This window comes from Naegleria lovaniensis (assembly GCF_003324165.1).
Source record: "Naegleria lovaniensis strain ATCC 30569 chromosome Unknown tig006, whole genome shotgun sequence".
Classification (NCBI taxonomy): Eukaryota; Heterolobosea; class Eutetramitea; order Acrasida; family Naegleriidae; genus Naegleria; species Naegleria lovaniensis.
In genome coordinates, this window is record NW_025407828.1 from 674,867 (window position 1) to 699,277 (window position 24,411).

The 24,411-nt window shown below is 37.1% G+C and overlaps 13 protein-coding genes across 13 annotated transcripts; 5 read left to right on the forward strand and 8 right to left on the reverse strand.

Moving 5' to 3' along the window:
- Positions 1-260: 260 nt before the first annotated feature.
- C9374_013555 (uncharacterized protein) lies at positions 261-1,367 on the forward strand (the record flags this gene model as incomplete). Its single annotated transcript, XM_044689444.1, has 1 exon — positions 261-1,367. One exon carries the CDS (start codon positions 261-263, stop codon positions 1,365-1,367), a length of 1,107 nt encoding a protein of 368 aa, XP_044553964.1.
- A 660-nt stretch (positions 1,368-2,027) lies between these two features.
- On the forward strand, positions 2,028-2,569 carry C9374_013556 (uncharacterized protein; the record flags this gene model as incomplete). The annotated part of the gene is made up of 2 exons (XM_044689445.1): positions 2,028-2,153; positions 2,216-2,569. 2 exons carry the CDS (start codon positions 2,028-2,030, stop codon positions 2,567-2,569), a joined length of 480 nt encoding a protein of 159 aa, XP_044553965.1.
- Positions 2,570-2,657: 88 nt separating this feature from the next.
- On the reverse strand, positions 2,658-4,870 carry C9374_013557 (uncharacterized protein; the record flags this gene model as incomplete). The annotated part of the gene is made up of 2 exons (XM_044689446.1): positions 2,658-3,088; positions 3,136-4,870. The coding sequence occupies 2 exons, from the start codon at positions 4,868-4,870 to the stop codon at positions 2,658-2,660; spliced, it is 2,166 nt and encodes a 721-aa protein (XP_044553966.1).
- Positions 4,871-5,648: 778 nt separating this feature from the next.
- C9374_013558 (uncharacterized protein) lies at positions 5,649-9,911 on the reverse strand (the record flags this gene model as incomplete). The annotated part of the gene is made up of 1 exon (XM_044689448.1): positions 5,649-9,911. The coding sequence occupies one exon, from the start codon at positions 9,909-9,911 to the stop codon at positions 5,649-5,651; it is 4,263 nt and encodes a 1,420-aa protein (XP_044553967.1).
- Positions 9,912-10,608: 697 nt separating this feature from the next.
- On the reverse strand, positions 10,609-11,963 carry C9374_013559 (uncharacterized protein; the record flags this gene model as incomplete). Its single annotated transcript, XM_044689449.1, has 2 exons — positions 10,609-11,063; positions 11,240-11,963. 2 exons carry the CDS (start codon positions 11,961-11,963, stop codon positions 10,609-10,611), a joined length of 1,179 nt encoding a protein of 392 aa, XP_044553968.1.
- Positions 11,964-12,143: 180 nt separating this feature from the next.
- C9374_013560 (uncharacterized protein) lies at positions 12,144-12,443 on the forward strand (the record flags this gene model as incomplete). The annotated part of the gene is made up of 1 exon (XM_044689450.1): positions 12,144-12,443. The coding sequence occupies one exon, from the start codon at positions 12,144-12,146 to the stop codon at positions 12,441-12,443; it is 300 nt and encodes a 99-aa protein (XP_044553969.1).
- A 354-nt stretch (positions 12,444-12,797) lies between these two features.
- C9374_013561 (uncharacterized protein) lies at positions 12,798-13,740 on the reverse strand (the record flags this gene model as incomplete). The annotated part of the gene is made up of 5 exons (XM_044689451.1): positions 12,798-12,974; positions 13,039-13,166; positions 13,227-13,294; positions 13,527-13,611; positions 13,716-13,740. 5 exons carry the CDS (start codon positions 13,738-13,740, stop codon positions 12,798-12,800), a joined length of 483 nt encoding a protein of 160 aa, XP_044553970.1.
- Positions 13,741-13,926: 186 nt separating this feature from the next.
- C9374_013562 (uncharacterized protein) lies at positions 13,927-14,961 on the reverse strand (the record flags this gene model as incomplete). The annotated part of the gene is made up of 1 exon (XM_044689452.1): positions 13,927-14,961. One exon carries the CDS (start codon positions 14,959-14,961, stop codon positions 13,927-13,929), a length of 1,035 nt encoding a protein of 344 aa, XP_044553971.1.
- A 209-nt stretch (positions 14,962-15,170) lies between these two features.
- Positions 15,171-16,344, forward strand: C9374_013563 (uncharacterized protein; the record flags this gene model as incomplete). Its single annotated transcript, XM_044689453.1, has 2 exons — positions 15,171-15,728; positions 15,871-16,344. 2 exons carry the CDS (start codon positions 15,171-15,173, stop codon positions 16,342-16,344), a joined length of 1,032 nt encoding a protein of 343 aa, XP_044553972.1.
- Positions 16,345-16,618: 274 nt separating this feature from the next.
- C9374_013564 (uncharacterized protein) lies at positions 16,619-18,709 on the reverse strand (the record flags this gene model as incomplete). Its single annotated transcript, XM_044689454.1, has 1 exon — positions 16,619-18,709. The coding sequence occupies one exon, from the start codon at positions 18,707-18,709 to the stop codon at positions 16,619-16,621; it is 2,091 nt and encodes a 696-aa protein (XP_044553973.1).
- A 594-nt stretch (positions 18,710-19,303) lies between these two features.
- Positions 19,304-20,821, reverse strand: C9374_013565 (uncharacterized protein; the record flags this gene model as incomplete). The annotated part of the gene is made up of 1 exon (XM_044689455.1): positions 19,304-20,821. One exon carries the CDS (start codon positions 20,819-20,821, stop codon positions 19,304-19,306), a length of 1,518 nt encoding a protein of 505 aa, XP_044553974.1.
- Positions 20,822-21,207: 386 nt separating this feature from the next.
- Positions 21,208-22,350, reverse strand: C9374_013566 (uncharacterized protein; the record flags this gene model as incomplete). The annotated part of the gene is made up of 1 exon (XM_044689456.1): positions 21,208-22,350. The coding sequence occupies one exon, from the start codon at positions 22,348-22,350 to the stop codon at positions 21,208-21,210; it is 1,143 nt and encodes a 380-aa protein (XP_044553975.1).
- A 331-nt stretch (positions 22,351-22,681) lies between these two features.
- C9374_013567 (uncharacterized protein) lies at positions 22,682-24,208 on the forward strand (the record flags this gene model as incomplete). The annotated part of the gene is made up of 1 exon (XM_044689457.1): positions 22,682-24,208. One exon carries the CDS (start codon positions 22,682-22,684, stop codon positions 24,206-24,208), a length of 1,527 nt encoding a protein of 508 aa, XP_044553976.1.
- Positions 24,209-24,411: the final 203 nt, after the last annotated feature.

The following is a 24,411-nucleotide window of genomic DNA, read 5'->3' on the forward strand; positions in this document are numbered from 1 at the left end:
AAATCTCAACAACAGTTTGCACTTGGGAGTTTGTTCCATGAACATCAAAGTTCGCAAAACAAAAAATAACCACTCGCTCCTTCTCATCGTTTTCCTTCACTGAAAAAGTGAAGACCTCTAAAACTGTGCAAACACCGCAGTTCAGTAATTTTCCATAATCAAACATATTCACCATCCGTCATTTCAGCAACAAAGAGACAAACGTTCCGTCACATTGCAGAACACTCTACTGCATCCCTTTTCAATCCCAAATTAAAAAAATGCCGTCACTCAAAATCATTCTCAAACAGGCCAACAACTTGCCAGCCAAAGACTCTACGGGCACTTCAGATCCTCTCGTCGTATGCACACTCAATGGAAAATCAGTATTTAAAACCGAACCAATCATGATGACACTCAATCCCGTGTGGGACGGAAATACCAAAATTAAACACGAATTTACAATTGAATTAAAAGATATTTATCATGATCAGTTGATACTGGAAGTGATGGACTACAACATTTTTACAAAAAACAAACCCATTGGTTCTACAGTAATTCCATTAACGCTTCTTGAAAGGAAGCCTCAAATAGTAACCTATTGTTTGTCGGATTCAAAATTTAATGGACCCGCTGGTACCATTACCGTCTTGTTGGAGCCTTTGGATTTTGGCATTTCGCATTCTCTATCGGGAAATAATTTGAATGGAATGGTGCAACAACAACCACAACAACCACAACAACAACAACAAATTGTAAATACTACAACCATACCACAGCAACAACAACAACACCCACTTCAAAAATCATCAGCCATGAATCAATCCTTTCATAACTCTCCACAGGGATTTGTTCCACAACCCAACACCAATCAACAACAGGCCTCTTATAATAACATGAGGTCACAGAGCGTGATTGGCAATACATCACCTCATCTGAATAATAATCAACCACTTCAACCACAAATGCAGCAAAATGTCACTCCACCAACATTTAATGGAAATAATCAAGCAACCATGGGCGTGATGAACCCTAGCTATGGATCGACTTCACCTAATGCCTTTTCACAACAGCAACCTCTACCACAACAAAATCAGGGTCTCTATAATCGAACTCAGAGTTTTATTCAACCCAATGCTTCGCTCTATACTGGAGGATCACCTTCAACTTCGTTCAATAGTGTTTCTGTGCATTCAACAAAACGAGATCCAAAACCTCTACCAACGCTTCCTCCAAAATCATCCACAGATCCATCGGTCACGAGTATCGAATCTAAGAGACCACCATTTAATTCATTTAATGGTGTTGTTGATGATGCCTACATTGATTATGTCATTTCACAGTGTCCCATTCCCTCTCCTCCATTTTACTCCAAAAGTTTTAATTAAATTATTTCGTGTGTCACAGTGACATGCAGCATTTAAAGATGAATATAATATAATTATTTTAATGAACTTTATGCGATTAAGAAATCCTTATTATTAATTGAAAAGTAACCCAGTTCAAAGATATTCTGTACACTACGGTATGATCTACAGGAACGTGATTTCCTTTGTAAGAACTACTCGACGTGAATTCGATCACGTTCGCAATTTTTTAGGATACCATTTATAGTTAACGTCACAATGATGTTCATCAACAATCATGTCAATAACAACGAATACGTCTGTGTTTTGATTGGAATTCACACATTAACCGTGTTTACAACCACAATTCTAGAAACTCAATGACATTCTCGTAAGATGGTGCGAACGATAATAGTGCATGACATGTTGCAACTGAACATCTCAACAAACAATTCATCTGAATCATGTGTTTCACACGTTGTGCATTCTTTGTGTTCATCTTGCATGTTTTTCACTGCACTGTCATCGTTCATTAGGACTGTACACCCGGGAAGACTCTACTTCATTTTCTTCCTCGAACGTTGGAAGTACTGATATTTTCAAATTTCAATTAAGTTCTCAAAGCACTCCTTATTATGAAGGTTTAGTTATCACGGGATGGGTCAATTATGCATCTTCCACCATGTCTCGTAGAGTTTATTTATGGACAATGAATACAGTTATGGCTATTTGAGAACCAATTATGCCAATAATTTGGTCACTGATAGCTATTCGAACGCCTTGAGTTTTTCGACACCAACCCAATTGGGAAGAACTGGTCGCAGTTTTGTAAGTACTTAAAATTTGCCTTCACATGGAATGTTTGATTGTAAAATTTCATGAAAATTCAGAACAAAGTACAAGCACGTTCGATTCACATGAGAGGTTCATCTCAGAAAGAAGAACGTAACATTCGCAATACCATGGTGACTCTCCCTGTCAAATACCAAGAAAATGCTGGAAAACACTGGCAAGTCAGTTCCATTTCAGGAAATAATTTCAAATTGCAAAATTTAACACCAGGAGATGAAAGAACTGCCATTGCTGCCTATGCATTCAACAGTGACAAGAATCTATATGATGTTTATTTTGTGTTTTTTGATCCAGCTGGAACCACGGTTGGAAGTATTTTGAGAGGAAGTAGTAGTGACATGCAAACCATTGCTTTGGAAAATAATGACACATTTGCTCCAATTTATTATTAATAATTTCTATTATTTATGTAAATTTCGTTGATCTTGTCTCAACTTAATGGATCATCACAAGAAATAAAATTATGATATTTAATATAAATTATTTAAAATTGATCACATGTCTACACTTGACACAATATCCATCAGCAGAATGACAGCATCCAGTCAAATGCACATATCCGTCATGGGCATCTTGCAACAACGATGCAGCTGGCTTTCCTCTCGCGCACGGAACCACAAATTCCTGACTGTTACATTTGGTGCAAATAGGAATGGGTTTGTTCCGATCCGTGTAATGAGTTTTGAGATAGTGTTGTCGTTTTTGTTGATCAGGAAAATAATTGTGAGGTTGTTGTTGTGGTGAAGAGTCGGAGGAAGACATGTTGTTTTTTTTTTTCATTAAGGTGGAATTTTTCCATTTTGATCCAAATTTTTGAAGAAAAGCGAACATGGAACTTGGAACCATTTCCTTAATGATAATTGATCGGAGCCATAAAATTAAGACACCTTGTAAAAATTGATCAAAACGTTCTTCGAAAGTTGTTGTTGTTGTTTTGTTAAATTACTTTATTACATACTTTCAGAAAGACCTTCTTCAAGATATTGAATGTCAAACGCTGCCATTAAAATTTCCAAAGCGACAAATGGATTATTGGAAGCAGTCAATTCATTCTCAGCTCCATTCTGAGGAGCACATGAAGAGGAGACATCTTGGAGATGTTGAAACACTTCTTGTTGTTCTTGCATGGAAATTGACAACTTGTCCATAAATAATTCCAAATCGGAATGATCTAAAAATGTCACGACATTCTTGGAACGAGTTTGGTTACTACTACTACCATCATTGTCATGATTCGATTCCAACGTCGTCACATCCATTGTATGTTTTTGCTTGACATCCAAAATGTGAGATTTTGAAATTACTTGTTCAAGATCTTCATTAAGATCCATCATGAGTTCACTACTTCCCATTTCTCGAATATTCGTCATCATGGATCTTAAATAATTAAAGGTTGGAACTTTGGTATAATCATATTTCAAATAATTCATAAAAAAGTCTTCCACAAAATCCAACGAATTTCCATAATATTTCATTGAAGAAGGAGATGATATCAAATTCGAGCAAGATGTCGATGAAGGTATTAATAAGGTAGGAGAGGAACATGTCGTTTCTGAATGGAATGGCTGAAGCAATTGATTCGATTGAGAATTCTCAGAATCGAATTCCATTTTCGCAGCTTGATAATACATGGAAGAATTCCATTTACAAATACATGCAGCCAATAAATTCTCAATTTGATTCACTTTTTGTTGAACTCGTAAAAAGGTTGGAATTTGTTGCTCGACAAAATCCTTCGCTCTCGAAAAGAGTTTTTTGGGAATTATTAAATTCGTTTCAGGTTCGAAATAGAGAAACCAATGATCGACGACAAGTGCCACTCCAAATGAGCAATTTGTCATTTCCATGGGATCTAGTAGAAATGTTTCTACGACTGGAAAACATGCTTCGACGAGTGTGTGATATTTGAGGGGTGGGACGATCATTAATTTTAAATTTACAATTTTGGAAGAGTTGGCATTTGACACCATTGGATGTGGCTTCTTAATGGGTTGTCTTCGATGTTGATGATGGGATACAGAGGATAAAATTCCACCTCGTCTTTTTCTGTTTTTTTGTGATCCGTTCGAGTCAGTCGATTTCGAGTCTCCCGATTCGGAAAAATCAAAATGATCATCAATTTCCTGAACTGCCAATTCAATAAATTGTGTAAATTCCGAAGGAACTAACATTCGTTCAATGATAGAAACGGTAGACATCCAATCGGAAGCTAAATAGCTCTTTAACATTCCATCTCGAACGCTCAGAAAAGAAGCAAGAGTTGAAATCAACTTGTCGCGTTCTTCGGGTGAAGAAGCTGCTCGTCTTCGAATATGCAGAATGGATGTCACTCCGTTCAATAACTTTTTTCGAGAGAATTGCTGTTGAGAAGAAATTTCGGTGGTACTTGGACTTGTTGGGGAAAGACATTTGGCATTTGACAGCCATTTCGAAGATGCGTTAAAGAGTTTATCTCGAACGCGTTCAGTGGCTTCTTTAGAGCTTTTTTCTGAAAGATTATATGGAAGTGTATTTGGAGAGGAGGATCGATGGTTGTTGCTGTTGCTGTGGTTCGATCGATTGGATTTTCCTGATATGGAAGGATTTCGAAGTGTGTAATCTTGTGGTCGATAGGAGTGGAGTTCAGCAGCTCGGCAAGACGACGACGTGGAAAATTCATCGTCTTCTTGAGATATGGATTGTGGAATGCCCATTTCGATGATGAATTCGGGTATTGGTTGATGAGAGAGTATTGATAATATTTTACAGGTTGTGATGGTTGGTTGACAACTGACAGTCACTGGAGTGTGATATTAAAATATATAAATGATGATGATAATATGTTACAATCTTCCGGCTTATATTAATTTTCAACCTCCCGAACGAGGGTGTATCTTGTTATTTTCGTTTTTTTACTATGAAATTCATTCAGCTCGTTGGTATCACCTTCCAAATGTGAGGCAAACAGAAGTCGACTTGCCAAACGTTGAAAATCCTTGACAGTTGAAGGATGACCACAACGCGATAGGATGATGGCTCTATGATTTTACTGGAAGGTTTTGCACACTTTTGCAGAAGTTATGAACCGAGAAGATGCGAGTTTGTAGTTCGTTGTGTCTTTGTGACAATGCTTTGTTAATTTGTTTGTTGTTGATTGGAAAAAGAATGTAAACGTCTTTTATGATTTCGAAAAGAATCCCAAGTTCATGCTGATGGAAATTGTTTTGTAAACTTACAGAAAGGACGACGACTTTCAAATAATTTTATTGTAAAAGGAGTGATGTTTGGCCAGACATGTGGTCGAAAATACCTAAAAGTCACATGGATTCTATCGAACTATTTAAGGATAACACTTAATTGTATCATTAAATGCAAGAATTGATGTTGAAGTTCCATACTAACCCATTCATTTATCTCATTCGAATATAATTGTTGAAAAATGACAATCGAGTAATGATTTTTTTATGTACATTATACTGCAAATTTCAAAAATTAATAAATCTTCTTCTCTTGTTTTGCTTTCATGAGAGAACCATCAGTCAAACCTTTGGCCATCAAACTCATCAAATTGGTGGGCCGTCTTTCAATTGGTTTTTCTTCTTTCTTTGACATTTGCATTAAACCTGCAAAGAAATTGTTGGATTTCTTCTTTTCTTCTTGTTGTTTTTCTAACACAGATAACAAATGAGAAGGTTCTTCTTGTTCTGGAATTGGAGATTTTGAGGAAAGTGTGGAAAGTAGTGAGTTTTTGGTTTTTGAGAAAATGTCATGTGATGGAGATTGTGGAGTAATGTTCACTTGTCGTGTTAAAAGTTTTGTGGCAGTAGTGGTAGCAGCTGCCTTCTTTCGTTGCATTAATAGTTCCTTCTTCTTGTCGAGACCTAATTGTTTTTCAGTCTTCTTTTTAGCATCTTCTTGAGCCTTCTTTTGTTGCTCCTTCTCTTCCTTTTCACGTTTGGCTTTCAATTCAATTTGAGCTTTCTTCATATTTTCCAAAAATTGATAAATTTGATTGAAGAAGACATCTGGCTTCTCGAGAAGGTCTTGAGCTTTTTCATCGAATAATGCTGCTGTGAGTTTCAAATTTTCTTCAACTTTTTGACGTTTTTGTTCAATAATTTCCATTTGGCTTTGTGCAGTGGAGATGGACTCTTCCATGACTGAAATGAATCGATCTTCAGGATCTAACTTTCCTTCTCTCTCTAGTTTACACATTTGATCAAAGAAGGATTTAGTTTGTTTGATATCCTCTTGGAACTTCTTAATGTCTTGATCGATTGGAGGTAATTGCAAACGTGTGCAAGTCACAACTGATTTGAGATCATCTGTGACGCTTATCAAATCTGGGAAGTTGTCTTCACAAACTTGAACAAGGAATTGCAACATGTTTTGTTTTGGATCTCGGCCCTTCATGGTACTCAACTTCTCGAGAGAACTAATCTTGAAACCGTAAAGATTTTGCAATTTCTTGTTGGGTGAGTGTTGATTAATGTAATTACCAATAGTGAGAATAATGGCCAAAATATCATGCAATTTGGTGCTCTCTTGCAATTCCTTACAACCATCAATGATGCAATCCAATTTTGTACGAATTCCTATTCTCGAGTTGAGCTTGATCTTAAATTCCCAAGCTTGTAAACGAAGCAAAGGAGAAGGAATGTCAAGTAAATGTGTGAAGAATGTTTCTGCCATTGGTAGAATTTTTTTAACACCCTCTTCTTCTGTTGGTGAAGTAGGTTCGTCCTTTTTAGAGATGTACTCTTTCACAATCTTAATTTCCTCGTCGAGCGGCATACAGCCAGTCAATACTTCAATGTTATTATCATCGACTGTTTTCTCATCCATGGCAATAATTGCCTTTTTATATCTTTTACATTTGTCTTCATCGGATTCAGAGCCATCCAACTTTTTAAGAGCAGAAAATTGAATTGAAATATTGTTTGATCGTTTTCCATCAATTAAGATCACTTCTTCAACTTTCTTCTTTGCACTTCCAGGTGGAGCATTGGCATCAATGACTTTTTCTTCAACTTTTTCAAAAGCCTCCTCAATATTTCCTAAATCCATCTTGGTAATTAATTCATTTGTCTTTTGAGCAATACCATTCTTAATGAAAATAGTTTGTTGAATATTGGAGGAAGGAATTGTGTCAAAGAAGAATACCTTTGTCTTTTTCTTTGGTTTGACAGTTGGCAGTTTTGGAAGAGCTGGTTTTGCAACTCCGAAACCTCCTGGCATTGGTGGCATTGGCACTCCAGGTGGCATTGGAACACCACCATTCATTCCAGGTGGCATTGGGATAGATCCTGGAGGTGGAGGAACACCACCGCCCATTCCAGGAGGAGGAGGCACGCCACCGCCCATTCCTGGTGGTGAAGGAACATTACCATCCATGCCTGGTGGTGGAGGAATGGAACCATTCATTCCAGGAGGTGGAGGAATTGAGCCTGGTGGAGGAGGAACATTACCTCCCATTCCAGGAGGTGGAGGTACGAAACCTTCTCCCATTCCAGGAGGTGGAGGAGGAATGGAGGATCCGTTGGTAGTGACACTTTCATTTTCATCTGGGAGTGTTAAATTTCGTGACTTTAAGAATTCTTCCATTCGCAAAGCACGTTGATTAATGACACGAACTTCCTTGAGTCGAGATTCCATTTCTTCCTTCTCGGTAGTGAGAGTTTTCAAGTCACTTTGAAGTTTAACATTTTCGTCTCTCAATTTGTCCAATTCCGTTTTGAGAACTTCTTCCTTTGAGAGAGCAGAGACCTTGTTCATGAACGAGCTGAACATTTCCTTCTTCTTCTTGGCTTCCTCTTCCTTGTTACGTTTTTCAATTTCTTGTTGAGCTTGGAAGAGTTCCTTCTTTGTATTCTTAATTTCACTTTCCAAGTCGAGAATGGTTCGTTGTTGAATTTTCACAAGACCGTCCAATTCAATTTCTTTTGGTGTTGTGAAGCTTGCCTTATCTTCCTTGATGGCGGCTTTCAATAGCATGTCAATGGTTTTCCATTGATTGTTCACATCTTCAACACTTGCTCCCTTACTCTGACTAATGGCAATATACTTTGTAAATCTCAAGAGAGAGTTCATAATATTAATGAAACTGTCATGAGCATTGGCAATAGCATCTTCACTGATTGGAGTACATACAGTGGTCGATGACAAGTATGCTGAAATGGCTCTGGTCATTTCGGTAGCATCGCTCGTGTCGACGTTATCCAATTCAAAAACGAAAGCAGTTTGATCATCCACATCGTCAAATATTTCATGGAATGCGTTATCAAATAATCGAATTTGAAGAACAATGTTGGAAATGGTTGAGTCGTCGTCTTCTGGATCAATAGCTTGTTCTTCTTGAAGAACCTCATACTTCAATTGAATGTGTTTCAAACATAGATGCAGATCGAGTTTTCTCAATTCACGCATCAAGGCAATTTTCACACCTTCATTACGAGAAACGGTAATGAGAGAGTTGAAAAATACAAGACATGTCAATACATAACTTGCAATGGTTCCGTTCAACATGTCATCGACATCTAATTCTTCACCAGATAAAAAACTCAAACTATCCACAATGAAATGAAATCGTTTGGGCTCTCTTTTGATGAGTTTGAAATTTGTGAATGCATCCATAATTAATTCATAGCCATCAATGTCTTCGATGGTCAAATTCATAATGACTGAGAGTAAGAGCAAGATTTGAGATCTCAAATCCAATGATTTTGAATCGAGAACGAGAACCATGGTTCTCAACAAGTCCTTCTTTTTGATAAATGTCTTTCTTGCATAATCGGAAGAGTTCAAAACTGTTTCCACAACTTTGAGACAATACACTTGTTTCAATTCCTTTTCTTCATCGGAAATTGATGCAGAGGATGAGGCGAGTGCTGACGACGCCAAACAATCGTTGATGGCATCTAAACCGCCCTTATCCAAAAATCCATTCAACCACAATGTATATTTGCAGTCGTCGTCAGTCACTGCATTTTCTGTTCCCTCCTCTGCTGCTGCTAATTTTGACACAATATCCAAAACTTCATTGAGAGTTTTCAAATGATTCAAATCAAACCCTTTTTTCACAAATTTATCAACAAGCACAGTAGGTTCCGAGTTAATAGCTTTCAAAACTGCTTGTTCTTGCTTATTTAAATGATGGTCTCTGATGAGTTTATCTTCTTCTTCTTCCTTAGTTAATGTTTCCTTCTTTCCGAACATTCCACCCATCAACTTTTGGAAGTTTGCACTCTGTCGATTGACCATGGCAGGCAATCTCTCAAAAATCTGTCCACCAGCTCCCAAATTGACGGTCATTCGATTTTGTGGAGGAGTTCTCACAGTTGGAGGAGGAAGAGAAGGTGACAGTGAAAAGGCATCTTCTCCCAATCGACCAGGTGTCGAATTCGGAGTACTTGTATTTGATGTTGCTAAATTTCGATTCGATGGTAGAGGACTTGAATTATTACTACCAGTAGTACCTGGTGTAAATAAAGAACCATGTCTTCTTCTTGATTGACGAGCACGATCTCCACTACTGACTGCAGTTGGAGAGCTATGAGTTGAAGAATCCGAACCACCACCTGTTTCACTAGCCTCATTAGGAATGTTTGCAAATGAAACTCTTGATGGGGAGGAATTTGTTGGTTGTGAAACATTTAATGTTGTAGTCGCACTTGTTGATGACACTTCCTGTTTTTCTTGTGCTTCGGATGATGATGAATGGGACGAGTCTTTGTCCTTGTTGGATTTTCCAAACATTCTGGAAAATATATTCTTCTTTTTCTTCTTATCTTCACCTCCACTCGCTGTCGAGGTGCTATCATGGTTGCCATCTCTTGGAGATGGATTGATGAGGTCGAGTGTCGACTCGAGCTATCATGGGAAGTACGTGGTTGTTCCGAAGAATCAATTTGGAGTTTTGTACTCTTCGTCTTGGATTCCTCTTGTGGCATGATGTTGAGGTTGCAAGGAAAATAGTTTGTTGATGATACAAGAGGTGTGTTGCTGATTACAACAATCAATTGACAGTTGGCAGGTTGAAAATGAATGCTTTTTTTTCGTGTTTGAAATTTTGGAGTGTTTGACGTAAGGAGAAAGGAAAAGTCGTTTTCATCGGTTGTTTGTACAAAACTCGTCACCTCTCTTTGCTCGAATCGGAGGTTGGTGCTTTTTTCAATGGGCGCCTTTGTCAAAACAAATCGAACCTTGAATGATGATCTTTTGTAGAAGGAAAGAAGGTCTGTCCTGTACCGTCTCGGAGTAAAACTCAAACTTTATGGAAAGGAAAGGGAATTGTTGATCTGAAAAAAGGAATACGACCTACGTCTTAACATCAAACAAATCAACACAAAATGGTGGGCCAAATGACAAGTAATGGTGTCACTCAAGAATCTGTAGTCAAAGAGGAGCGATTGCATGAAACATAGTTTTCAATTTGTCCCATGTCATGGAAAATCTAACTCTGTGTAGATAGCGTGTAGTAATAAGGAACCATGTAATGATACAAGATAAAGAGAATTGGATTTTCAACACGTTTGAAAATTTTCATCGTGTACCAGTATCGCTTATCGGTAGTTCCAATTTTGTGTCGTTCAATGAAGGCAACTTTTTGACCTGGATAAATAGTACCGTGTCGTGGCGACTTGTAAACATATTCCACATAGGTATGCTCATCGCTGGTTCGTCGTGGAAGGTAGACAATTCGATCAATGATGAGAGCTAATACTTGAGTTTCATTAGCTGAAAAGATGACAAAATCTTTGTTCGAGTAATCGGCCGATGTGCTCACTGTAGTATCTTGTATTTCCTTAATGGATCCAATTTCATTGTCGAGGCAATCGTACACGACGAATTTGTGTGATTTGATAAATCCTAAATGTGATGTTTTGTCTCCAAATTGCAAGGCAAAGTCTGAATGTGAAGTCCAATAAATAACATTTGTTTCGTATGAAAGGAGTACCAGCACAAAATTGGTAATGTGATGACGTTTTGGTTTTGGTACAACCAATAAAACAATGTTGGAAAATGTATATTATAATGTTAATGAATGAAAAATTTCTGCTGCTATTATCTGTCTGAGTACGTACGATTCCGTGTGGATCCATGTGCATAATAGAGATGAAATTTCAAAATTTCAGGACTATTTGTCTTACAATACGGATCAATGGCAGGATATAGATTACAAATAGACTCTCTCACGTATGAAAAGTAATTCAAATATGTCACTGAACTTGTCTCATATCTCGTGTACACATAATCACCAGGCGAGTTTAACAAAAAACTTGAATTCCAATAAACGTTTCCAGGTGAAGCATTTAAATATGCCTCTAACGACTTGTCCGACAATTCCGAGCATTGAAAATTATCAGGTTTTGGGACAAGTGCTTTGGTGAACACAATTTCTGTAATGATGAAATACAGGGAGAAACCCATTAAAAGTGATGCCATGATGATTCCGAGTAATAAATAGATGACTCTATTTCCAAGTTTGTTCCAATCAATGGGTTTGCTAGAATTAGATTTAGCACTATTATTTTCCAACTCATCTAAATCTTCATGATTGGCCACATCACTGAGTTGTTGTTGTTTGAAAGGGGTACTTGTCGAGGAGGGATTGTCTTCATTCCGAGTCATGTTTCCATATTTTGAATTTTGTTTCAAACTTGATTTTAGTGCAGTGGTGGGTGATGAGATTGTCCTACCCTCTTCCTGTAGTTCAATGTCATGAAAATTTTCATCGTGTTGTTGCTGGTGATGATGGTGATGATGTTGATGCTCTCCTTCTTCAAAACGGTGATTTCGGTTCGTCATTTTTTTTGTTTAAAAATGTCCCCCAAGCCAAACAGAGATTTGGGTGATGAAAAAAATCATGAACAAGACAATACTACCATCATCCATTTTCATTGCCATCATCATTTCCGTTTGGCTTGGAGCTCCTGTTTTGGTGGTGCATGCCCAACTATACCCACAATCTGAATCATCAACCTCTACATGTTCTTACCAGCTACAGTGCTTCATTTGCAACCTCATCAAACTAATTACACCTCTCTTTCATGCTTTATCGGTTTCCTTAGTACCATTAATATTGATTATGATTTTGAAGGAGCAACGAATATGAGTGTATTCTTTTTGACTGGAGATGAACTCGAGGATTATAGATCAAAGATAACTCTTGATGTGAATTATTTCCCACTTCAAACTGTGTTCTCCATTACAGGTGTAGCACTTGATAAGCATTTGAAGGGTTTTCATCGTGTGTTTGCATTTATCGATGGGGAAATATCTATGTAGTTATTCGAAATGATGGTTTACAGAAAGCTCAAATTACTGCTTCAGTGAATGTGCAAGAGTTTGTTGGAATTCCTTACATGATTGCTGCAGCAGGCGGCGTGTTGTTGCTCCTTGCATGTTGTTCATTGTTTTGTTGCTTGTGTTTATGCATGAGCCGAAAGAAGAAAAAGTATGTCTCTATTTAAGTTATTAAGGCAAAGATTGGAAGGTTCTAATGTCATGATAGGAGTTGACATTTAAACGATTTCAATGGTTATAGTAGTGTACTATGGCTACTATATCCACTTGACTTGATAAACAGATCACATGTGTGTATTGGGTGAGCGAAATAGTTCAAATCAATTACTAATTGCTTTACTTTCCAAGTCTTGTCTTGATATTGGTGACAGAGATTTCTTGTTCAGTATCCTCATCGTAGTCATAATATTCACCATTCTCTAAATTTACTTCAAAACTAGTTCCCTCACTATTGTAGGCCACAAGCCCTTCATTGCCTTCTGGTTCCCATTTCACTACCTCAATGCCACGTCCCTGAGATGGATCATGTGATCACAAAATGTTGTTATAATTGTGAAAATGACAGAAAATGACTTACGTCAAACTGGATCATTGGAAAGAATTTCTCACTGCCCGAAATTTCCTTAAAACTTCCACTGACAATGTCCAAGGTTGATTGACGTTTGCAGTTAGGACATGTAAAATTCAAGTTTGTCTCACTCGTTCCTAAGGAAATCATTAATTTCAAAAGTTGCTGAATGATCCATTCAATTAATGGTCACATACCAGATTTTACATTTTTATCTTCCTTTTCATTTTCACAAACAAATACATTCTTTGAATGTTCAGTGTTGCTGTGTTTTGTACACATGATCAAGTGTGATAGGTATCAATAACAAGCAATTGTTGTCATAAATTATTGTTTTTAAATTATTATTATTATTGAAAAAAATATAATCAATCATCATTACGACGACATGAATTTTGGTGAATTCATTCCGAATGAATTATTTTCAAGTTTTTGAAAAATATATTATTGAAATTTATTGAATTCTATTTAAATATTCAACGTCCATTTCTACTTACCAATGAGTACATTTAATTTTAAGCCTCCATGTAAAATTAGCAGGATCATTGATGGTTACTCTCTCCACACCTTGCAAGGTCATGGCTATTCCAAATAATCATTGTGTCCAGCAATTTGGTGCATCATGAAAATTCACAAGGACTCATCATATGATTGCAATTCCAAATTCCGATCCGTTGACTACTTACAAACTTCAAGCGCTTGTTTGGGCATTTTTTAAACTTGAGATTTTCCTTTTCTGCACATGTATGCAAGAACAATATCAAAGGATGAGTTTCACGTTCGAATAAATTCAATGGACGTGTGTTGGATTAATGGCTTCTCAAGAATCAGAGAGTTTCTTTAATTTTAATTAATAACATTAATAATTAACTATTTCAACTCAAGGTATTTTGAAAGTTATTTATTGGAATTCATGGTTGCATGCTCACTTTCCAGCAACTCAAGTGTCACTTTATTCTCGAGAAGAGACGGACTAACAATTCCCAAGCACTTCTGGGTTTGTTTGCAAATATTTAAAACCAAAGTTGGTTTTAATTGATTGGCAATCATCGATATTATTGGTGATTGCCTCACCTCGTGACGTTTCATTGAATGAGTTTCACCAATAATTCTACACGACGATCGTTCCACTAACGAAATAATTTCAAATAATTGCCTTGAAACATGAACATGCTCCATTACATCTTCCAATTCTTCAAGTATCAAATATTTAACAAATCTCAAATGAAACACACGTCTTTTCATTAAATGTAATACATTTGATGGTGTTCCAACTATGATTATTGGACGATTTTTCAAAACAACATCCATGTACTCATCTATTGAGGCATTATAGCTTCGAAAAATTACAAAATTCATAAATTCGCCCAATCGTTGGAGTTTACTTGCCTCTCGATAAACTGTTTCATTTCGACGACATAATATTATAGCATGTGGATGTTTCAATATTGATGATTCTGGTGTTGGATTTTCATTATTCACCCAAATTGATAATTGTTGTAACAAGTAAATGATCCAAGCAGTTGTTTTTCCACTGTTAGGTGTTGCATTTACAATGACGTGATTTGTGCAAAGAGGAAGAATTCGTGGTGTCAATGCAATTGTTGTTGCTGAAATAATATCATTTTGACATTTGATTTTTTCATTAGCAAATAATACTCCCAATAAATGACTCTGCACGAAGGAGGGTTTTTCTGTTTTCAAAGTACTGTAAATTCCTTGCAACAATTCTCGCGATACATTCGGAATGAGTTCAAACGAAGTGAGAGGTAAATATTGAATAAATTTCCTTCTCATTTTACAACATAATTTTGAAAATAAAAGATGTAAATACGAATCATCTTGGAAAGACATTGTTTCTTCTTCCGAGTATTCAGTTTTTGAAAGATGTGTCCCGATCAATAAATCACAAAGAAGGACTCTAACATTCATTTTTTTTACAACGTCTAATATATAATAATTCCAAGAAGAAATTTGTTTGAATTTAAATAACAATCCATCGATCATTTTCTTTGTATCACATTAAGAAAAAGTAATAACTCACCTGCACCACTCAACAAGAGTGAAAAAGCGAAATTGTTCATCAACTTTCACAAAAAAAAAACGCGAAAAAAATACAAGTCGGTAAGACCATCACAATGATGATGAGCCTGATTTCGTTGATCTCGTTCATCATCATCCTGGTATTTGTTTCAATAGAACAAGTACGGGCTGCACAGCCTCTTTCCTATCCACTTCCTAAATTCAATATTCAACCACAAACGCTCTCCATTTCAGGCTTATCTTCCGGAGCTTATATGGCTGTACAGTTTTCAGTGGCTTTCAGTTCCTCTAATCGTGGAGTGGGTGTTTTTGCAGGTGGTCCTTACTATTGTGCTCGGGGAGATTTTGCAACGGCAAATGCTGCTTGTATGAAGGTTGCGAGTATGATTGATTTGGCAACTTTGCAGAAAGATATTCTCTCGTTTCAATCGAATGGATTCATTGACCCAATTGCTAATATTGCTCAAAAACATCGAGTGTATTTATTTAGTGGTACCAAGGACTATATTGTCTTTCCAGAAGTGATGAAAAAGTTGAAGGATCAATATGTGAAACAATTGGGATTGGATGAGAAGAAGATTGTGAGCGATTTTGATGTTCCAGCTTCACATGCCATGATTACTAATAATTATGGAGCAAAGTGTGATGCATTTGGTGTAAGTTGGAATTAATTGTGTCACAACCCAGTTAATATTTTAACATTTATTGAACAACAATTATGAATGCTCGACTTGATCTTCGTACCAATTTGGGGTATGCCCAATTTTTCGAATGAATACACACATTTATAACAAACAGTCCCCATTCATTAATAATTGCAATTTGGATGGTGCTTCAAAAGCTCTTGAAACTATTCTGACCTCCCAAAATTATACCTCCACTGTGGTCACACCTGACATTAACAACAATTTCCATTTATTTTCTCAAAGCAATGCCTATTCAGCAACGTCCTTCGATGACTATGGTTACATTTATATTCCAACTGGTTGTAAGAATGGTGATGCTTGTAGAGTACATGTTGCTTTCCATGGCTGTCTTCAAGGAAGATCCTTTGTGAATGATGTCTTTGCTCAACATGCCGGTTATTTGGAACATGCTGAGGCCAATAATATCATTTTTATATTCCCACAAGTTAAGGGCATCTCTGGTAACAATAACGGTTGTTGGAATTGGTTTGGCTATGGAAGTGATCATGATTTGTATGCTACCAAACAAGGAGAGCAAATGAAAGCCGTTCGAAACATGCTTGCTGATCTTGGTGTTGACATTTAATTGACTTTTCTTAAAAATACATAAGTTATTATTTTTCTAATCAATGGTTGTGTATTGATGATTCTACCTTATTCATGAAGGAGTCTCCCAGTTCCGTGTGTGAAAAAATGATGAAACAGAGATTAGTATGTTGAAACAAGAAATTGCATCAATGAACAGACGAGTTTTGAGAAGTTGACGGCTCGTTTGAAAAAGCACAATATCAATTTTGATGATATTTTACCATTTCATGCATCATTGAGTGAGCTTTTACAAAATACATCAAGGCGTGATTTTACATTCCAGACGAAACATGATTGTTGTGTGTTTCATCCTGTTGCGACTGAGATGTTGTCATTTCATCATAATTCTCAAATGGATCGATCCATTCTTCTTCATCATTCTCACCGCTACTCAAAGATGGATGTTCAAACAACTCCACCTCTTTTTGAAGCTGAGTAAGCTCCAAATCTCGTTGAATGAGATCCTTATACAGCGTTGAAATAATCTTGTTGTACTTGTTCATTTGATCTTGAATGGTTTGAACTTTTTTTTCAGTTTCCACTTTTTCCTTTTTTTTCTTCTTTTTTTCCTCAAACGAGAGAAGTGAGGTTAATTTGGATCGAGGTGATTCCATGCTCGAATAGTCATCGACAGGACTCACGCTTCGAGATATTGGCTCAGTTCTGGACATGGTATGTAATGGAAGTTGCAAATTAAAACTTGTTTTTTTGGTCAATGAGGAAGAGCCAGTGTCACTTGTCACTGAAGAAGGTGCCAGAGGACTACTTGGAGATACATCGGATTTTTCAGAGGCAGTTCCTTCATCATTGATAGATACAAGCCCATTCTCAGAATTTTGAATGGCTGAGGTCAATAATGATGTTGTCGTTGTTGATTCTGCCGTCAAACTTGTTGTTGTCACACCATTATTCGAAGGAATGATAATCGAAGGAGGATTAGCATTCATCGTGTTGGGAGAATGAATCTTTTTCTGAAAAATTTCTGGAAATTCATTCTTGTGTGTGAAAATAATTCTTCTCATGAGTAAAACTTCAAATTCTTCAGAATCTGCCAAATATTGTTCAAAAAGACTCTTCAATTGTTGAAATAGTTCAGAATGGAGCGCTCCAAAAATTTCCTGAAAATGTTGTGCCGTAAATAAAAGAATGGATTGAATATGTGTTTGTTGTTGTTGCTGTGGTTGTTGTTGTGGTTCTTGAGCTTCCACGAGTTGAAATTTTTCCAAAATTTTGTTCACTTCTTGATCTGTTAATTTCTTAAATCCAAATGTTAAGGAAGGAAGTTTTTTCTTTTTCAATGCTGCAGATTCTGTATTTTCATGTTGTTGAGAATCTATCAAGGCAGCAGAAGAAGAATTTATGGTGGAATTGGTCTTGTTGTGTGGCTTCATGGTCAACTTTCGTAAAAATCCCAAAGACATCATTTTTGAGGGAGAAGTTTCATGAATGGAAGAGGGATGATCTTTGCTGTTGTTCGATAGAGAAGTGCTCGTCGTGGTTGTTGAGGTGGTACTGTCATTGGTCAAGGTGAAAAATAAATCATTCCATAAATTCATTCCTGTCAAGTCATTCAATTGAGGTGAAATGGCCTTGACATGTTTTTCAAATTTTTGACAAGTTTCACGTTGCAAATCTCTCGATATTCCTAATAATGAATTCACGGATGAGGTCATGACAGTGTCAATATTTAAATTTTTCACATCCCAAACACTTGCCAGAAATTTTCGAATTATTTTGTCATAAATTTGAAGAATTGTGACGCCATGAGAGAGTATTGAACTGCAAGAGACTTCTTCATTCAATGGTCGCAGCGTAGTTGTTTCATCGTTTGTGACCGAAATCAAAATTTTACAACTCGATGTGGAATCATCCAAGCTTTTTGACAATTGACAATTTCCATCGATGGCATCTCCATTCAATTGTTCTTTTAAAGTCGATGAAGACGAATTCCTTGAAAATTGTTGAGATGCATCACTTTGTCTAAATGTCCAACTCTTTGAAAAAGGTTTTTTCACATTGTCTTGAATGGTCGTGCCCAGTGATCCATTTGCGTCCATTTGATTATTATGAGATGACGACAACTCCTCTGAATTTTCATTCATTAATTGTTCCTTAATTTGTTCCAACTCCACAAAACAATTCCATAATCCTCTTCGATTTTTTCGATATAAAAATTCAATAAAGAATTCTCGATTTTCCAAAATGTTTCGACTCAAGGAATTTGAAGAACCAGAATTAACCAAACTTAAAAAACTAAAACATTCCTTGTGGAGAAGAGTTTTTTTGTTAGCCATGGGTTTGGAATGGAGAGATGGAGTTGTGGTAGCAGACGTGGTTGAGTAGACCGTGGTTTTTGAGAGCATTTTGAAAGAAAATTGACACTTGGCCGTTTACAAATATTTGATCAATTTTGTGAATCAAACGTTACGATTACAACAATTGGAGTGACACTCTTTTGGATTGGCAAAAGTGAAACGGAAAAACACAAGTGTGTGATAATATCGTTGGAAAGGAACGGGTCAACTCTTTGTTAAATGTATGTGTGAATATCGTTGAAATTGAATAATAATTTGTTTTGAACAGTACACAGAAACGCTGTTGGTGTGAGTAGATGCGCAGTCTGTGTATGAGATTTTCTTGTTGTGTGTGATGGAATCAAAACAATCTAACACAAGCGCAAATTTTTTTTGAACATTCCGACTGACAGGAGCACTTGAGGATGACAAACAAAAACCGATGGTGACTTGATTTGGCATGTGGAAATTGAGAGAAAATGAGCTCGAAGAATAGTAAAGCTTTAGAAGAGAGCTCTGAAGTATCTCTCACTTGAATGCATGTCATCATCTCACTGAGATGTCATGCTCAATTTACGGAAACTCACAAGTTATACGTAACGAATGGCGGTCATTGGGGTAAATAAATTCTGATCTGTATTGTGAATAATTATGTCGTGCATATCAGGAAAAGTTACACAAGTCTGTAAATTTTTTCTTTTCTCCATTCACATAGCAATAGTTAATGGCCTTTTCCTTATTTAAATCGGCAACTCTCCATGCTATTCTTGAATTCAAATTCTTGAGAATGTGTTTACCCCAACCGTTTCCATGCACAATCGATGGATAATTCTTGTGTTCAGCGTTGCGAAACCAAATACCACTATTCGAAGTCTTGGCAATGGCTGCATCTTTTGGAGGTTGGCGTTCGAGAGCTAAATTCGACATTCTTGCGTCGAGCAGCGAGAAGAATAACTCCCCCCAATAGTCTAATTTGATCGAATCATGGAGTTCTTCTGTTGTGAGCCAAACATAACTAGTCATTCCTTGATCTCCATACAAGTCATGTTTCACATCGTCATCTAAATGGATCATTCGATTGAAGAGTGCAATGACATCTTTTTGTCTTCCCATAAAAGCTCCAGAATTGAGAAAACGATAACCATTCGGTGCCCGTGGAAACCTGTCGCAAAATGCTTCACCCCATCTTTCTTTTGCACTTTGGATGAGACCATACGGATGACAGTTCTTTTCGGCACAGTAAGCAATCACTGAAGGAGTGGTTGGTTCATTCGAATTTGATGATGAGGCTGTGGCTGTGGTGGGAGTGGTTGCAGTGGCTGTGGTGGCAGTAGATGTCTCCTTCTCTGACACACGTTGTTCTTTTGTTGTTGATTCTGAATGAGGATCATTCTCTGGCATGGATGGCAACAATTGCTTCTTTTCAAACAATTTCAAATACTTTGCAACAATGGTCTCTGCATTTTGAAAGAACAAGACATCATAGGCATCCACAAATAACAGCAGAGCATTGGGATTCTTGATTTTTGAAATTTGGTTCATGATGATTCCAATTTTCTGTTGCAACTTGAAATCCTTAATTCCATATCCAATAATGTTCATATGAATACCTTGGCGCATGGCAGAATGCAACAATTTACAACTTCCGTCTTTCATGGTTGTGGCCACAGTGATGGGATAAAATTCTTCATTCAATACCATAATGGGAGTTAATTGAGGACGAGAATCATCAAAGGATGAACTAGAAATGCCTCTGCTAGCATCGGAGGAAGTCGTAGCAAGATCTTGTTTGATAGTCTTTGCTGAAGAAGATTTTGAATGCCTTGCATTCAGGGTCTTCTCCGACTCTTGTTGAGCAATAATTGCAGAGGGTAAAGAAGCCTTTGTGGAATCATCGGCAGCATCAGTCGCACAAGACGTTGGAGATTGGAAGGAGCTCTTGCTCATCAACAAGATCAACACTGCTCCGTTCATAACAATAATCAATGCCATTGCCATAATAAACATTGATTTTAAATTAAGGAAAGAAAAGGATGAAGAGGGGGAAGTGGGAGAGAGGTTTCTTGTTGTTTTCAAGAAAGGGGACAATGCACTCGGACAACTCAGCTTTCGTGTGGCCGGTTGTTTGAAAGTTTCAATCCTGAGAGGAAAGGTGGACGAGTTGTAGGGACTAATTGGCATTCTTGTGATTTGTAATGTATATATTCAATAAGGTATAATTAAATTCAGCCTTAAATCACGGAAAGAAGGATGGATATAAATAACGGTTGGTGGTGGTAGATGTGGTGGATGTGGTGGCGGTATAGGAGAAAAAAGGAAAAGGACCATGAATATCACAAGAATCAACGCTCGCTTCTGTGCAAAAAAATATTGAGGGTTTTTTTAAGTGATGATGATGATGAATCAACAACAAGTGGAAACCAATTCAACCTTCACATCTCCAAAACGCCCCTTAACGCGAATTGCTGAATTTGGCGTGCTTCGCGCAATAACATTCTTCTTATCCATCATGGGCCTCAAAGCCATGTTCAAATGTACAAGTTTGGAAATGTGTGCGTTTGGAAAAATTAATGAAGCTGCACAATTTTTTCAATACTCTTGACAATGGATTGAACCATGGAATCTCCTTCCATAAGGACACTATTGAGATTTTCACTGCTACTACCACTTGTTGGTTTCTTTTTCAACTCTTCATCATTAAGGGTCGTTTTATACACCACAGAAATTAAGGAACGACACGTATGAACTGGGAGAATCATGTACACAATGACACGAGTCTTTCTCTTTTCTGGAAAGTCCCAAAAGAACCATTGCCAACGATACACTCCAGCAAATTGTGATTCAAATAATTGAGTCACGTCAACATCTTCCTCAAGAGTGATCAAATCATGCTCAGATATGCGTGAATAATCTTTGTGAGTTTTTTTAAGACTGAATATGGTATAGAGCTTGGCTTTTTCCAAATTCATCTCTTGAAGAATATTGTCTCGAAAGGAAAATGTTAAATGTTCATAATTGTCAACCCCACCTTCTTGTGGTAAAGTATTAGGAGTCTCAGAGTTTTCATTCTTCACAATATCACCACCACTGCCACCGCTACTCACCACAGGCACATGATAATAACACGAAATGGAATGTGCCTTCTTATTGAGAGGATCAAATTTAAATCGTTTTGGAACTTTGAAAATAAAATAGGGAAAATTATCGACACGAAACACTGGATCCGAATGTGAAAATCCTCTTGGAGAGGAAATTGGACTGGGTGATTGAAGATCATTCAGCGTACTAGTCGTTGTACTCATGTTTGCTCTCTTCAATGAAATGCCAACAGTCAAATTTCCATTCTTGACACCTTTCAATGGTAATGTCACTTGTTCTTCCTTTCCACTGTTCACTTTAAATCGATCATCATTGATCACTAATTCAGCATCTCCTAAAAAATCATCCTTTTTCATGAGATCATAATCCATGACTCGAAATTTAATGGTCCAACCTTCGGGACGATCTTTGGGTGATCGAAAAGAATACTCTTCATTTTCCCAAACTGGATTTAAATTCTTTTTAATGATGGATGTTTTAATTTCATCATAAAAATTGAGAGCCGAGGATATGATGACATACGGATCGGATGAGCCACTCACATCCATGGCGATGAGATCATTGGCTTTGATGATTGTGATGCGGATAGAGTCACCTTCGAGAATGGGCATTTCTGAAGCACACGTTTTTTTCGAAATGTTCAAAGAAGAATTGTGACAGGTGACCTTTTGAAACCTTAATGAAAGCAAAACAAAAATGAAAATTGTCAAAGAACTGATCACACTGTTGCGATATAGCCTTTTCTATCGCGAGAAAAAGCTTTCCGAAGAGATAGACACTTTCGGTTGGACATACCCATCACCTCACATTAAACATATGGTAGCACTAATGGGTACCCGTCTGTAAATTACTCTCATCTCTGTCGGATGAATTTCTAATGATGTAGATGCAACATTGGACGAACAGCAAGCAAGAATTATTCGTCCAAAAATTGCTATCACTATGATACATCATGATGCTCATGAAGAAGCCTTCGTTAAAGGCTCTTCTTCATTCATCAATAATTCTTTTTTATTTTCATCATCTTCTTACTGGTTTTGGAAATTGATTGAGAAATTGTTGATAAATGATAATAATTTCATGAGCTCATTCCAACATTCTCATCTACCTCCATCATTCAATCATATAACAGCTCAAGTACTAACCTCCCCTCCTTCTCCTGATTATACTCTCTTCTGGTATGGTCGCAACGATACAAAACCGGAAACACAAGAACAACAAGAAAAGATCACTTACATTGCTCTCTATGGTTTTTTGGTCCCCTTCTTGCTCATTATGGTGATCACGTTATTGATTTTAATGATTCGTAGCTGGAAGGAAATGGTTCTGAATAAGCGACTCATGTACATTCTCATATTATTGCTCAATTTCAATCAGCTGTTTTCAATGTTGTTTGGAATTGCTCATGCAGTGTGCACTCTACTCAAGCTAGAAGAAGTCATATCAGTGATTTTCTACATGTTTCATTACGAAGGAGTGATTGCAAGTTTAGGCTTGTCTATCTTTTGTAAGACCATGACTACAAGAGTAGTGTACATGATCTATTTTAATAAGGAACAATCGTGGGTAAGAGAAGGTCAAATGAAATGGAGAAGAAGATTTGTAAAAATTATTGGAATCGCAGTGACCGTATTGGGTATGGTCACATTGCTGGTTATGATGCCAACCATATGCGTCACAGCTACTGTGTATTATTATCCAGGGGTAAATCAAGATATGGCTCGTGAGGCAGCTATCAACCGATACTTTACAGATGCACTTGCTGGAATATTATATATTGTTATCATGACGTTCATGGGTATTTTGAATTGTGTTCTTGTTGCAGCGCTTGTGAGAAAATTGATGATGCAAAATTCACAGTTAGGAAGTACGGCTGCCTCTTCACAACGTAAAGCAGTCTGTCAACGTATTTTGATACTTACTTGTGGGCAATTATTTCTTGGACTTTCCATGGAATTAGCAGCATGCATTGCAATTTTTGGGATATTCACACGATACTTGTTTATTGTGTCGTCCTTTTTGCAAACTTTCAATATCATACTATTTTCTCTTGTAATAATATTTTCATTTGGACCATTAGATTTTATTGTCTCAGAAGGATTAATGAAGGTATCACATCGACGTTTGGAAAAACTTAATTCTAAAGCAAATATTACGAAAACTTGTAGCGCTAAGGATCTTGTAACCACCGTTCGAAATGACGTCAAAGGTGACGACGAGCTTAAGAGAACACCAAGTGACATTCATTGCCAAATATCCACACACTCTCTCGAATCTGGACGGGCCTCTTCTCCAAACAATCGTGAGTACAAGCGTTCATTGTCTTCCTCAAGGAACAGCAACAGAGATTCATATGTGGCTGTGTCACCCTTCTCTCCGTCAGCTGATTCAGAGAGTGGCGGAATTGTTCCAGAGCTTTGTTTTCCTTCCACCGCTCCTTCAGAATTTTTAGAGTCTTCTGTGGTATAGATATCTACATGCATGTTATCAGAATTGGAAAAGGTAACTGGGCATGTTCGAATGAAACAACATGTCAATTGGCTATCTCTTGAATATTCATCTTGCAGAGAAATAATAATAATATTGTTAGTATGCAACACGATCGAGATAACAGCGTGGGATTCTATAATAGCGATCCCAAAGTTGTTATCTCTTGGAGAATAGTATGTTGA